The sequence below is a fragment of the Pongo pygmaeus genome, chromosome 3 (assembly GCF_028885625.2).
Source record: "Pongo pygmaeus isolate AG05252 chromosome 3, NHGRI_mPonPyg2-v2.0_pri, whole genome shotgun sequence".
In the NCBI taxonomy this organism is placed as follows: domain Eukaryota; kingdom Metazoa; phylum Chordata; class Mammalia; order Primates; family Hominidae; genus Pongo; species Pongo pygmaeus.
In genome coordinates this window covers 55578628-55593362 of record NC_072376.2, presented here as the reverse complement: position 1 = coordinate 55593362, position 14735 = coordinate 55578628, and the positions used below count along the sequence as shown (strand labels likewise).

The following is a 14735-nucleotide window of genomic DNA, read 5'->3' as shown; positions in this document are numbered from 1 at the left end:
AATCCTGTTCATATATAAAGTATAGGCTGAGTATCCTTTATCCAAAATTCTTGGGATCAGAAATGTCTCAGATTTTGGATGTTTGGGATTTTGAAATATATTCATTGTTCTGGAGAACCTAAATGCTCCAAAATCTGAAAATTTTTTAGTGCAAACATGATGCTCAAAGGAAATACTCACTGGAACTTTTTTTTTTTTTTTTTGAGAAGGAGTCTTACCCTGTCGCCCAGGTTGGAGTGCAGTGGCGTGATCTTGGCTCACTGCAACCTCTGCCTTTTGGGTTCAAGTGATTCTTCTGCCTCAGCCTCCCGAGTTGCTGGGATTACAGTCATGCATCACCCTGCCCAGCTAATTTTTGTATTTTTAGTAGAGATAGGGTTTCACCATGTTGGCCAGGCTGCTCTCGAACTGCGGAACTCAGGTGATCCACCCACCTCGGCCTCCCAAAGTGCTGGGATTACAGGCGTGAGCCACCACGCCCAGCCTGGAACATTTTTTATTTCAGATTTTTAGATCTGGGATGCTCAACCTGTATTATTGTGAGCTTTTGATTACGCAACTTATAGGTAACTGGTTGTGATTTTTTTATTACTTTCTTATTTTGCCTTTCTGCCATATTCCAACTGCCCAGCTGCCATGTGATAAGGGTACCGGAATGTATTTTAATAGTCTAAACCAAATGTTACAAGGAAAATTATTCTTTTAACAATACTATTACATTGCAATGAAAAAAAAGTTTATAAATTACTTAATATTTTATTACCATGTTATGTCCCGTGTCTTTTTTCTTGTAGATTACAGAAATATAGGGGCATTATTGGATTGTAACATTCTGCATTGTAAATAGAAAATGTGTTCTATGATTTTTATAGTTTAAAAGAAAAGAAAATATAAACATTAAAATTGAATATAAGTTCATAGTTCTTAGTTATGGCATTAACAGTTTTTGGCATGCAACAAATTTATTTCTATTTTGTGATGTAATCTTAAAAAGCTTGGCAGTACATACGTATGCTCTCTGATCCGTACCTTTTCTAATTAAACAATGCAATTCAAAGGTATTGCATATGATTCAGAAATGGCTGAACAAATATCTTAGTTTTTGAAACAATAACATGACTATACATTATATCTATTTTATGAACTCTTGCAAAATATAGAGGAAAATTTACTAGTCATTTTTACCTATTTCTTTCTTTTATACAGAATAAAATTCTCCTTAGTTTGAATTTGTCATTTACTCTAACCACAGGATATAGCTTAAGACATTAAGTTTGAGAAAGGACAACGATGAAATCACTTTAAGGAAATATATAAACATATTTATAGAGGCTGAATGCACAGTAAAAATAGTTTGGAAATTAAAAGTGTAGAGAGAAGGAGACAAACCAGTTTCAAAAACCTTTGGAAATGAACAATGACAGCTATGCCAGAATTCAGGATATTGGACTAGACTAAAAAACAAGAGATTCTGAAAAAGGCCCTTGCACGGTTGTCATCATGCAATTCATTTATTTATTATCTCATTACAGAGAGGAGGGAAGGGAGTATTTTAGTCCTGTGTTTTTAGATCACTGCAGGCTGTTTTATAGCAACAAATGTTTTTTGCCAATATAACGCACAATACCACCCATATACTTTTTCTTCTTTTGCTCTCCAGTTTTATATTTAATGGGTTAGAGATACAAATTGCTTATAAATTTTACTTTCCTCCCCACCCATTAAAATATACAGATATTACGCAGATAATGCATCACAATATGATTTTATATAGTGAATGCAGACTCTATTTCACCACTTTTTCTTTTTACCACATGCTTAAAATATCAAGAAGCAAAATTGTTCAATGTTATTTGGATTACGTATTTAATTCAAGAGCTATTCACTGAGTATTTATTATGTGGTTGTGCAGGATACAGTAGTGCGCTTGTTTCTTGTATTCATGTAATTTATTTATTCAGTGAAGGGAAGCTTCTAGAATCAGAATTAAATGATAGGTAATGACTGGCCAATCCTTAGTGTTACTAAGCTTTTCAATGACAAATTATGTTGTCTTGCTGGTTTTTGTTATGGGAATATGATTTGTGTGCGCTTGTTTCAACTTAAATTATAGGACTGTTTTACTTCAGTCTTGAAAATATCAAATAAATGATAAATGAGCTACAGCCAGTCATGACATGGGCAAGATCATAATAATTTTCTCCAAAGCACAACAGCCTAATAAATCTTCATTTTGAGTAACCAGCAATCAACAGAGGCAAGCTTTACTTATTCTACAGCTCATGCCAGTTTCTCTGATATTAAACAGGACCAGAGAATCAAAATCAAAATTTTACCAAATGGCAGTTGAGTTAATAGAGGTTAAAGCTCTTCAAAAAATAAAAATTTCCATCAAAGTGTAGGATAATATTTGAAGAATATAACAGATACCATTGCCAATACTTTTTGGTTACATAGCCTGTCTTCCTCATTAAGTACTTGTTGAAGAGAGAAATAAAACTCACAAAGAAGTTAAGATATTTCCACTCAAAAATAAGATTGTCTATGAGTTTTATGTGAAAGAAGACGAAAGTTCCATGAATGAGCATTTTTGTGTTTTAGAATGTAAGTCTCTGTCTCTCTTTGTATTTATCAGGAAGATATTGCTATCTAAGGCTATTTCAAGGAACCAAATTAGTTCTGAAAACTTCTTTGTTGGCTAGTTGTTGAAAAATGTCAACTTTCGTATGACTTTCTATCCTCAACCTCAGCCTTCGTTATAATGTCTATACTTTGGAGACTATCAATTATGCAATTTGTTAAGGTGCTTAGTTGTCAGTCTGAATACAGGTTTGTTATTATTCTGGTATAAGCATGAAGTGCATCTCAGATAAGGCTTGAGATGCCTGTATTAGCCTATTCGAGACATACAGTCCAATAAACCCTGGAGTTACTCAATAAAGATTAATTGAGGATGATGATAAATATGACAGTATAATAGAGTTTTTAAAAGCATCCAAGAAATATTGTTAAAAATAATATTTGTAGAGAGGGAGGAAGGGGGGCGAGGGTTGAAAAACTTACTGTTAGATACTATGCTCACTACCTGGGTGATGGGATCAGTCATACTCCAAACCTCAGCATCACATTATATATCCATGTAACAAACCTGTACATGTACCCCTGATACCAAAATAATAAGTTGAAATTATTTAAAACATAATAATATTTATTAATTAGTGAGATGAAGGATCTAAAATTTGATGACCTTATTTGCAACTTTCTAAGCAGAACTTTTGATATATGCCAGTTTTTCCTTGATGAGATTGAGGAATATCACCACTCAATATCACTTTGCAACATGATATTGAGGCTTCAAAAAAGTCGTTGGAGAGAAACGAGTATGGTTTTGACAATAACTGGAGACACACAAGCTTAGATCAAGTATAAAGATATCACCCAAATGTAATTATGCCAAACAGTATTTCTCACTTGTTTTTGAAACCTTACTAGCATTTTAAATTTATTTACTGTGCATATCTCAGTTCATCTCTTCCACTGAAATTGCTTTAGTTTTACATCACTTGAAATCTGTGATTTTTTAAAGTTTGTGTTGTGAACTCATTCTTCCCTGACATTCTCCTCTTTTTTCTCATTGGTCCCTTTTTTCATGTTAGAATGTAGCAAATTGTCTCTGTGAAACAAAATGTTTATAAGATAAAGAGATGCTGCTTGATGAGTTTGTGAATATGTTAACAATTTTCCAAAATTTTTACTGACTTGTATTGGTCAGTACCTTAAAAATAATTATGGAATTTAATTTAAAATGTATAAACATAACATGTTTGAGGATCTCTATTTTTGTAAGTGTATGTTGACTCTGTTAAGAATTTCAGAAAAGACCAGAGCCAGTGGCTCATTATTTTTCTAAACCTTCTGATAACGTATTTTTCTGAAACACAGTATTTTTCCACAGTAATATCAAATACTAATGAGTGGGAGGGAGAAAAGTTTCTTCAATAAGGATTCCAAATCAATTTATTTAGGGTAAGAGCATTCCACATTAATGTGTAGTCTCATGAGGTGCATTTCTCATAAGACTGACAAGCTACAGGAAATCTTAGGCCTTAGGAAATGAGTTGCCAAGCAGTTCCTTCTGAGCAAATTCTTTGAAATGCATAGAAAGCACAACTATTATGTGAAATAGTGGTATCAACTATAATATTTATAAGTGAGACTAGTCAAACTATTTGAAAGCTTTCTTTGTATAATTGCCGACCTGCCTTTCCAATGGAAATATTGGTGTTCTTATTATGAATATTGCATTTCCTATGTCTGTAATTTGGAATGGTGTGTTTATTTAATCATAGTTTGATTAATTTTTGCCCTTTTTCTCAAAGTTTATATTATATTTTAAAGCATATAATATGATTATTTTAAAATAACTGTATTAGAGAGATGGGTTTTGTTAAAACATATAATGTTCAATAAAGCAAGTATGAGTGAAATAAATTATTTACTTTCAGTTTGGAAGAGGTGAATAAAAAGTGCTTGGCCAATACCGTACCATTAATCTATTCTCTTTTCTCCTTTCTCTCTTTACTTCTCTCTCTCCAATAGAAGTGGAACAAAAAGGTAATTAAATACCTTTCATAAATTATATACTATTTATAGGCTAAGTTATTTAACAGTTTAACATTTAGTTAAAATAATTTTGTTATTAATTCTTATCTATTTTATGAAAATTTATTTACTACTTCTGCTGCTCAACTTCACTTTAATCTGTATTACTGACAAAAGTCAGCTTCTTTTATCTAAGAAGAGTTTAGTAGTATAAAATTTTCAACAGTGTATTTTATTCCCATTTATTTTTGAGTAGTTAGAAATCCAACTCATGGTAATGAATAGTGGTTGCTTTAATTTGTTTTTATTTCTATACTAGATAATTTTTCATAGCCCTGGCATGGTTTCCCTATTCCATTAATTTTTAACTATTAGGGGGAAAAGGGAAAAAGTTTTTCGAACCACCTAAAGTAAGTTACTTTAGTCATCAAGAATGATTATTTAGCATAAAGCTTATATACAATTTTGATAACAATGGATAATTATCCTTTATAATTATAGCAAGCACATGAAATTCTTATAATCATATTATTATGGATTGTATATTGATGATGGCCCTCTATCCTTGCTATGGAAGATTTTGGTAGTTAGCCTGTTCCCAAACTTGTTATTTCTCTAAAAGTAAAACTTTGGGCATTTTAGTAATGTACCTTTCTTTTTGATAATCTCCAAAACCTACCTGAGTTTCATCTTAGATTGTTTTCCATTGCATCTATGCTTATAGTTACTGTTTAAAAGCTAATCACTAATGCCAAAATAATAATACTTTAATCATTAAAAAAGGGTCAATATCCAAATTACTGTGACTTTCTAATTTTTTCACCCAGTACACTTCTAATCATTCCAAACATAACAGTAGACTGCATGATTATTTTTCAGTGTGTTTGCTTTGCAAATATATTAGAGCAGTGTTTCCCATAGTAGGTTCAGCGGAATTCTATACTCCAAAGAAGCTCTGTGATAAAGGTGCCATGATCCAATTAGTGTGTGAAATTTGTTCACCCTTCCCACTTCTGCCTTGGAGATTCACGAATGTACTTAAGCAATTAGAATCTCTGCCACAATTATATTTAATATAACATTTCTTAAACACATGTGGCTAAGGATCCCTTTTTTCTTTCTGTGTAACATCTAGCTATGCCACTTGAAACACGTGATTCAAGGACCACCCTTTGGGAAACATTGCTTTATAGCCCCTTCACTACAGATGAATCAGCCAGGCTTTCTTACCACCATTCACATGATATGCTACTGAATCATACTAAAAATCAAGTGAATCAGATGATTCTTGGCCATTTTCATTCTGAAGTATGAGCAGCAAAATATTATAGCAAGTAATCTTGGGTTTTAATGCTCTTCTCATGTAACAGTAAAAGGTACATGTTTTTAAGTTCCAATACTACTGTATTTAACAGGACATTTTTAACTGATTAAAATCTAGATCTTGGGTTCTTTTCTGTAACCTTTCACCTTTTCTTCTTTCCTTATTCCTTCTTTCCTTTCTTTTTCTTCCTTTCTCTTTTCCTTCCAGTATCCATCCATCACTCATTTTTAATTGTGTGGGTTGCATGCTCTGTGTGTGTTGTAGCAACGTTGAGAGCTTTTTTGCTAAAAGATTCAGTGGCCTGTATTACAGGGCTTTTCTTTTTCCTTTATTAAAAAATTACTATGAGATATTCATCTGTTTCTTAATGATAACTACTGAATGGTGAATTTCATCAGAATGGAAACAATAATTTTTGTTTCAAAATATGTTCTTCAGTGAACTATTAAAAGTATTGTGTGTAAACATTTGTGTTTCTTATATGTCTATAGAATACATAGACATATGTTACATCTGATATATATTTCCAAAAATATTGTAGCATGTTTACAAAGGTAACAATCACAGGAATGCACAGCTACTCACAAAAAGGCTAGATATTTTTCAGTTATCAAAATCAAAATGATTTCGAAATGAAACCAAAATTAATGTGGAAGAATACTTTGTGTTCTTAAAAGAATGCAGCAAAATAAGTGATGGTGGGTATCTCTTGTTAGAGTTGCATTCCATTTGGTGAAAAATAAGACTATATAACAAAATATGAAATAATATATTTATTTATTTTAACTGTTTCCCTTCCAACAGTTTTTCTTTGTCCTGGACTACTAAAAGGAGTATACCAGAGTGAACATTTGTTTGAGTCTGACCACCAATCTGGGGCGTGGTGCAAAGACCCTCTGCAGGCATCTGACAAGATTTATTATATGCCCTGGACTCCCTACAGAACTGATACCCTGACTGAGTATTCATCCAAGGATGACTTCATTGCTGGAAGACCAACTACAACCTACAAGCTCCCTCATAGGGTGGATGGCACAGGATTTGTAGTGTATGATGGAGCTTTGTTCTTCAACAAAGAGCGCACCAGGAACATAGTAAAGTTTGATTTGCGGACTAGGATAAAGAGTGGAGAGGCTATTATAGCAAATGCCAATTACCATGATACCTCCCCTTACCGATGGGGAGGCAAATCTGACATAGACCTGGCAGTAGATGAGAATGGGCTATGGGTAATCTATGCAACAGAACAAAACAATGGTAAAATTGTCATTAGTCAATTGAACCCTTACACCCTGCGGATAGAAGGAACATGGGATACTGCATATGATAAAAGGTCAGCTTCCAATGCCTTTATGATTTGTGGAATTCTGTATGTGGTCAAATCTGTATATGAGGATGATGACAATGAGGCCACTGGAAATAAGATTGACTACATTTACAACACTGACCAAAGCAAGGATAGTTTGGTGGATGTACCCTTTCCTAATTCATACCAGTACATTGCAGCTGTGGATTACAACCCCAGGGACAACCTACTTTATGTATGGAATAACTATCACGTCGTGAAATATTCTTTGGATTTTGGACCTCTGGATAGTAGATCAGGTAAGTTCAATCTTTTATGGTACTCTTTGGGGAAATATTTACTGTTTGTTCTCAGCAAGTTCATTTTATGTTTTTATTAAACTTTCTTTGTGGTCTTCTGGCCTGTGTACCTGAAAATTGTTCTTTGTCTTTGCATCTAAAGAAGTTTGCTGCTGATCACTTTCAGCTATAAAAATGTGTAACTACAAGAAGTAGACTCTCCTTTGTTCTGCTCAACTCCAGTCTTTAGCTCTTCTTCTTTGAAGGGTGTTTGTTATTTTCAACAGGTTAGTTTTTTGTGTAGTGAACTGCACAAAACCATTGCTAAAATAGAATGCCAGCCTGTCTAATTAATTGTGAAATGCCCACAGAAGTGCTGTCTACTTGGAACATGTCAAACGGTTAACTTGATATTATATTTCAGGAGCCTGCACCAATATATTCACCTCACAGAGCACATCATATCTGACCTCCCGTTTTGGGAAGGTTGTCAGTTTGAGTCTGCCTGTTCTGAATGAACTTAATTTGTATGTTGAGAAAAATGTTCATAACTGATAAGTACAGTAAAAATATACCTCAATTTGTATAAGACATTGCAATTTTTTATAGAGTTTTAATTGTAATTCTTTAAAAGTGCCCTTTTTCCATTTAAAACATACCATTTCCTTTTAATGTTGTTTAAAGACAATCATAAATACCTTTAATTTTTTTTCATTTTTATGTATTCAACTGAATACCATTCTCTTAAAGGTTAAAATTTTTAGCTAGTGTGTTAGTCCATTCTCACACTGCTGTAAAGATATAAACAAGACTGGGTAATTTATAAAAGAAAGAGGTTTAATTGACTCACAGTTCCACATGGCTAAGGAAGCCTCAGGAAACTTACAATCATAGCAGAAGGTGAGAGAGAAGCAAAGGCATGTCTTACAAGGCAGCAGGCAAAAGAGAATGAACAAGTGAAAGGGGAAGAGTCCCTTATAAAGCCATCAGATTTCATGAGAACTTACTCATTATCACAAGAACAGCACAGGGGAGACTGCCCCCATGATCCAATCACCTCCCACCAGGTCCTGCCCTCCACATGTGGGGATATGGGGATTACAATTCAAGATGAGATTTGGGTAGGGACCCAGAGCCAAACCATATCAACTAGCCATAATAGTCTTCTCCAAGATAAAGTATAATGGAAAACTAAGATAGAGGTGTCTGAATTTTGATGGTAATATAGCAATTCGAAAATTAAATTATTTTTGCCATTCAGCTGTAAAAATGTATAACTACAAGAAATTGACTCTCCTTTGTTTTGCTCAACTCCAATTTTTAGCCCTCCTTCTTTGAAGGGCATTTGACATTTTCAGCAGGTTAGTTGTTTATGTAGTGAAGTGCACAAAACCTTTGCTAAAATAAAGTGCAATCCTGTTAATATTTCTTATTTTCTGCATTATGTTTTGAATTACTCTTTTATTAGCATGACATTCTTTTAACTTAGTCTAGTATATGCATATCTTTTTACTGAAGTAGATTCTAAGTTTTTTATGGCCAATGGCCTTGCCTTACCCTTTCTTTTGTTGTATTTTTCTCTTAACATTGTTTCTGTCCTCTCTGACTCTAGTGTAATACATCGCATATATATAATAAGGCTCAATCACTCTTGTGGAATGAATGAATGAATGAATGGCTTTTCACTTCTTATTCAGATAGGATGACAAATTAGGTAGCATTTTCTCTAATCATGGAGAGGCTTCAGTCAGAGTGACAGCGCTTGTTTCCACAATCAGCAATGCTGATATTACATTGAATTGGCTTTTACGGAGAGAAAAGACTAAATATGCAATAGCAACAAAAGCAATTTCTCCTAAGTCCTCAACAAAATCTCCTAGACCAACTCTATTGTCTGACTCACCGCTGTACAGGTAAGGTTTTTTGTTTGTTTTTTTAACCCCCTGCATTCTACAGTTTAAAACCTGATCAATAATCCATTATCTAGAGTATTCTGGGAAGACACTCCTTTCATAGCTGTGATATTCTTAAACTAAAGTTTATGTTTGGTTAGTGAAAACTTTGTTATGGATGGTTCTTAGCCTTTTTTGACTCTTAACTGCAACAAGAAGTGATTTCTAATATCTCAAAGGAATAATAAATAATAACTCATTTTTTAGGTAATCAGTGAATAAGAGGCAATAACATAATTCAAATTTTATTTATTTAAAAGAGCATACGTTATTTTTATTTAGAATAATAGATAGGTTAAAATTAATTACAATTTCAGGTTCTGATTTGATAAACTAAAGCAAGTTCTTAACTCAGTTTTATTAAGTTGTCCTTAAAGAATAAGATCGTACCATAATCCCATGTGTTTAAAAACTTGCCAAAAATATTTTTAGCATACATACAATTTTAGCATATAATAAACATATGAATATATGTACTCATACATATATATGACTATATGCTTTTTGTTTGTACTATACATATATGTATATATGTATAGTCATATGTGTATTAGTATACATATTCATATGGTTATTGTTATACGTTTATATATTCATATATTCATGTATCCCCCTCCATATGTATGTACATATCCCCCTCCATATGTATGTACATACATACATATGGGGGGGTAAGAGAATGAATCATTGTAATTGTGAACATAAGGAAAATTATACCTTCATTTAATTTTTAAAAATGTATTTGCTTGTCTGTTTATGGGAGTTAAAACATGGTCCATCTCGCCCTCATGTACTAGTGCCGATATTTGTTAAAAGGATGCTATTGAAGGCTGGGCGTGGTAGCTCTCGCCTGTAATCCCAGTACTTTGGGAGGGCAAAGCGGGCGTATCACTCGAGGTCAGGAGTTCAAAAACCTAGCCTGGCCAACATGGTGAAACTCCGTCTCCACTAAAAATACAAAAAAATTAGTCTGGTGTGGTGGTGGGTGCCTGTAATCCCAGCTACTAGGGAGGCTGAGGCAGGAGAATCGCTTGAACCCGGGAGGCGGAGGTTGCAGCGAGCCGAGATTGCGCCACTGCACGCCAGCCTGAGTGACAGAGCTAGACTCCGTCTCAGAAAATAAAAAAATAAATAAAAGGATGCTACTGAAGTAGCAAACATTAAGAAGTGATAGACTTCAGCTTTTAAAATGAATTCCTAACTTAAGTCAGGAGATTGAATTTTCATTCCTTTTGAACAACAATTAAGACTTTGTCTGTTTTACAAATAGTGAAATTTCACCTGTTAAATTTGTCAATATAATCACAAAAAACTATCAATTTTCGTGCATGAATGCTCAAATTGAAAAGCTAGTGCTTTAGCATGGACTTATTGCAGTTTAGAGGTGGAAAGAATATGTATAGAAATAAATTTTATGCACGATATGTGCTGATAGGAAAATTTCAATTAACGTTAATAGAGGCTGTTTATCTTATTTCACACAAACAGTTTCAGCTGGGTATTTTTCTTTAGTAAATTACATTTTTTTTTTTTTCCCAAAGAAATTGCCTTTAGTGAATTCTTATTGCCATTTTATTTTGGGTCCTATGTGTCTATGTACAGAAACCCTCAACTTATTACAAATATGTTAGAGTCAAAAACTAATCCTAAATCTGTAGACCCAAAGTGTATTTGTCGTTACCATCTGTTGGTAGCAGGCTGAGTCTTTTTGCGATGATTTTAACTGTATTCCAATCAATAAAAAATCATTCTTTTGAAGTTTTTTATATAAAGGGGTATCTATGTTTTATGTCTCCTGTAAAAAGATCTGGTGTTGAAAAATAAAAGGCAAATACACTTCTCTTGGGTATATAAAGATCCTCTGGTGACACTTGGTGATGCTTACACATAGGTAGCATAGGCTTCTGAACATGAGCTTGGGAGTCAGAAGGACATGGGTTTGAATTCTCTCTGTCTCTTGTTTGACTATGGGCAGGTTGTTCAGTCTGCAGTCTCGATTTCCTCAGACTATAAAATGGAAAAAATAAGTCCAACCTCAGAAGATTATTGTTATATTTTAATGAGAAAATATATGTAATAAGCACAATACAGTAACAACCTAATAGATTTGCACCAACCCTACAAGGACCATTTTTATCCACATTTTCTAAATGAAGGCCCTTTTAAAGCACTGCAGCTCATATAACTTATTCCAAAATTGTCCAGATGTTAGCACCAGGCACCTTCTAGAAACAAACATCATTTGTAGTTCATATTACAAGTTAATCACGATGTATTTGTACTCTAAAAATTGTATCTACTCTTCAACCATGAAATCAAATGATTTGTTTTTATAAGGGTCTTTTTTTTTAGTCTTTTTATCATTCCATTTTTTATTTTTTTTTAATTACTTCCATAACTTTTTGAGGAACAGGTGGTATTTGGTTACATGAGTAAGTTTTTTAGTGGTGATTTGTGAGATTTTGGTGCACTCATCACTCGAGCAGTATACCTGAACCAAATTTGTAGTCTTTTATCCCTCATCCCCTCCCACCCTTTCCCCCAGGTCCCCAAAGTCCACTGTATCATTCTTATGCCTTTTGCGTCCTCATAGCTTAGCTCCCACTTGTGAGAACATACGATATTTTCCATTCCTGAGTTACTTCACTTAGAATAATAGTCTACAAGTCCATCCATGTTGGTGTGAATGCCATTAATTCATTCCTTTTTATGCCTGAGTAGTATTCCACTCTATATATTTATATCACAGTTTTTTTATCCACTCGTTGATTGAGGGGCATTTGAGCTAGTTCCATACTTTTGCAACTGCGAATTGTGCTGCTGTAAACATATGTGTGCAAGTATCTTTTGTGTGTAATGACCTCTTTTCCTCTGGGTAGATATCCAGTAGTGGGATTGCAGGGTCAGATGGTAGTTCTACTTTTAGTTCTTTAAGGAATCTCTACGCTGTTTTCCATAGTGGCTGTACTAGTTTACGTTCTACAAGGGTCATTTTTAAAGTCTGAATTGGTAACTTTGGAGGAAAAACATGAAAAAAAAGCTTAACTCCTCAAAGTATTCTAAAAGTGGTTTCAGGAGTTATTAATTCCAGTTCATTACTTTTCCTAACACTCATCCCCTGACTTTTAATTGTCACATTTTTTAAAATCCCTACCTTTTGTTGAGCTGCTCAATTGTATGACATGTATGTTTGCATTATTTTTCAGAAGAAATGTCTTGAGAAATGGTACAGTCTGTGAAACATTGTTTTCAACAATAGCTATGTTAAGAAATTAATTTCAATTGACTTTTTAAACTTGTATTTAAAATGTTTTCAGAGACTCTAAGTGAAGTTTCTCCTTGAAAAATTAATTGGCCAGTTTTTCTTGGCAAAGTTTAGAAGAAGTTTAAAATTCATTTACTATGTTTCTTTAAAAACATTACTTTTAGAACACTATCCTGTTGTCACTTATTCTGCATGACATTAAATGTAAAATTGCCAGCATTTTTGTCATTTCTCAGCATGAAATTGGTGGAAACATAAATCAGAACTTATTTTGATACTGCTATTTAGCATTCATATAGCAAATATATTTGCAAATAATTTCTTAAAATTTTAAGTAATATAGTTGTATTTCACATATTAAGGAAAATACAAATGCAAAGAATCTCTAATATTTTATAAAAAGTTTTTTTGAAACTAAGTAGACTTTGATTCACATTGTAATAATCTTATTGATATTGTTTTAGTCAGTTTCTTCTACAAATTCCTTTTTTTTTTTTTTGATTGGAGACAGAGTCTCACTGTGTTGCCCAGGCTGGAGTGCAGTGCCACACAGTCTCAGCTCACTGCAACCTCCATTTCCTGGGTTCAAGCGATTCTCAAGCCTCAGCCTCCTGAGTAGCTTGACTTCCCAAAGTGCTGGGATTTCAGGTGTGAGCCACTGCACCCAGCCAATCTACAAATTCTTAAAATGTCTGATAAATAGTTGGTGCTTTGTAAAGACTGTTGAATGATTAAATGGATAAATGGGCTATATTTTTTAAATCTGCTGTTTGAAGATACTAGGTGAATAGGAGTATAATTTCTAAATGTGATTTATTAAGATTATGTGTATGCTCCTCAGGTAGTCATCTTCACTGTCAGCACATGGATCTATAATCTAAGTTTTATTAAGTCACTCAGTCATCCTCCCCACCCCCACCCTGTACCCCCAGCTTCTCCCTTGCTTCACCCACATCATTGTGAGCTTTGGTAATCTAAGGGGCAGTTTAGCGTGTGACAAAGAGAAGTGCATTAATACCTAATGTGTTTTCTTCCAGAAGAAATTAAAGTCAGTAATTTTACAGTATGGAAGAAAGTGGGCAACTGTTTAAAGAATTCTATATTAAGAACATATTCTTAAATTGTTTAGTTGACAAATTGTAGGGATTTCTTCAATTCAAAGAAAATGGAAAATATATTATATTTAGAAATGCATAATACTGTGTTCTCTTGAAAATACATTTTGTCTAAAGAACCAGTGATTCAGCTTTGGACAGAGGTACCAAAATGATTTTAAGCATTAGCACTTGAGTACAAACTACATGTGAAAGCACTTCCTCTGTTTTTTCTGGGCAGAGCACCAGATACAGAACTATCAAATCTAGAATTTTCTTCAAATATACTTTCACCTGAGCCTATTTCCTATCTTATAAAATACAATATAAAAGTATACTTTTATTATTACCTTTAATTGGCTATTTTTTGTAAGATGTACATTTCAAGTGTTCAAATAATACTTAGCTGTTTTGCAGGTTGAGTGATTCTCACATGAGCATCATAACTCTAAAACCATATGTTATATCCTGATACAGCTGGCGGGAGGAGGTCAGATAGTTGCATCACTTGCCTTTAGCTATGATTAGTGCTTAGTTTTGACTGACTTTCACCCTTAACTCTTCTCTCTCCCAAACCACCTTCTGCCAAATTGATTATTCATTAATAAAGAGGAGTGAGAGGAGAGGTATTTTCTTTGACTCTTACAGTTTGTTTCTAAGCTGTCCACCAAACAGTCTAATTTTCCTTGTTAAATATTCAAATGTTTTTCAGTATTTCCTACTGAAGGAGGAGGGGGAAGTAGGTTCAAACTGGTAATAACAGGCAGAGAAGCTGAGTTTCAAAAATTTCCTAAAATTAGTATGTCTAACAGATCTAAAAATCTACTGGTTGAGATTTAGTGAAAAGCACATCCAGCAATAAGTACTAACAATAGAATGATAAAGAGATGTAGCTACTGTCTTGTAACCTGCTG

The 14735-nt window shown here is 33.6% G+C and overlaps 1 protein-coding gene across 24 annotated transcripts in view; it reads left to right on the top strand.

Annotated features, from left to right (window-relative positions):
- ADGRL3 (adhesion G protein-coupled receptor L3) overlaps window positions 1-14735 on the top strand; it is an 849533-nt gene that overhangs the window by 524106 nt on the left and 310692 nt on the right. For all 24 annotated transcript variants that reach the window (XM_063663661.1, XM_063663660.1, XM_054484631.2 and 21 more), the window contains one exon: window positions 6731-7531. In XM_063663661.1, coding sequence (XP_063519731.1) covers window positions 6731-7531 — 801 coding nt within the window. The remainder of the gene's footprint in view (window positions 1-6730; window positions 7532-14735) is intronic.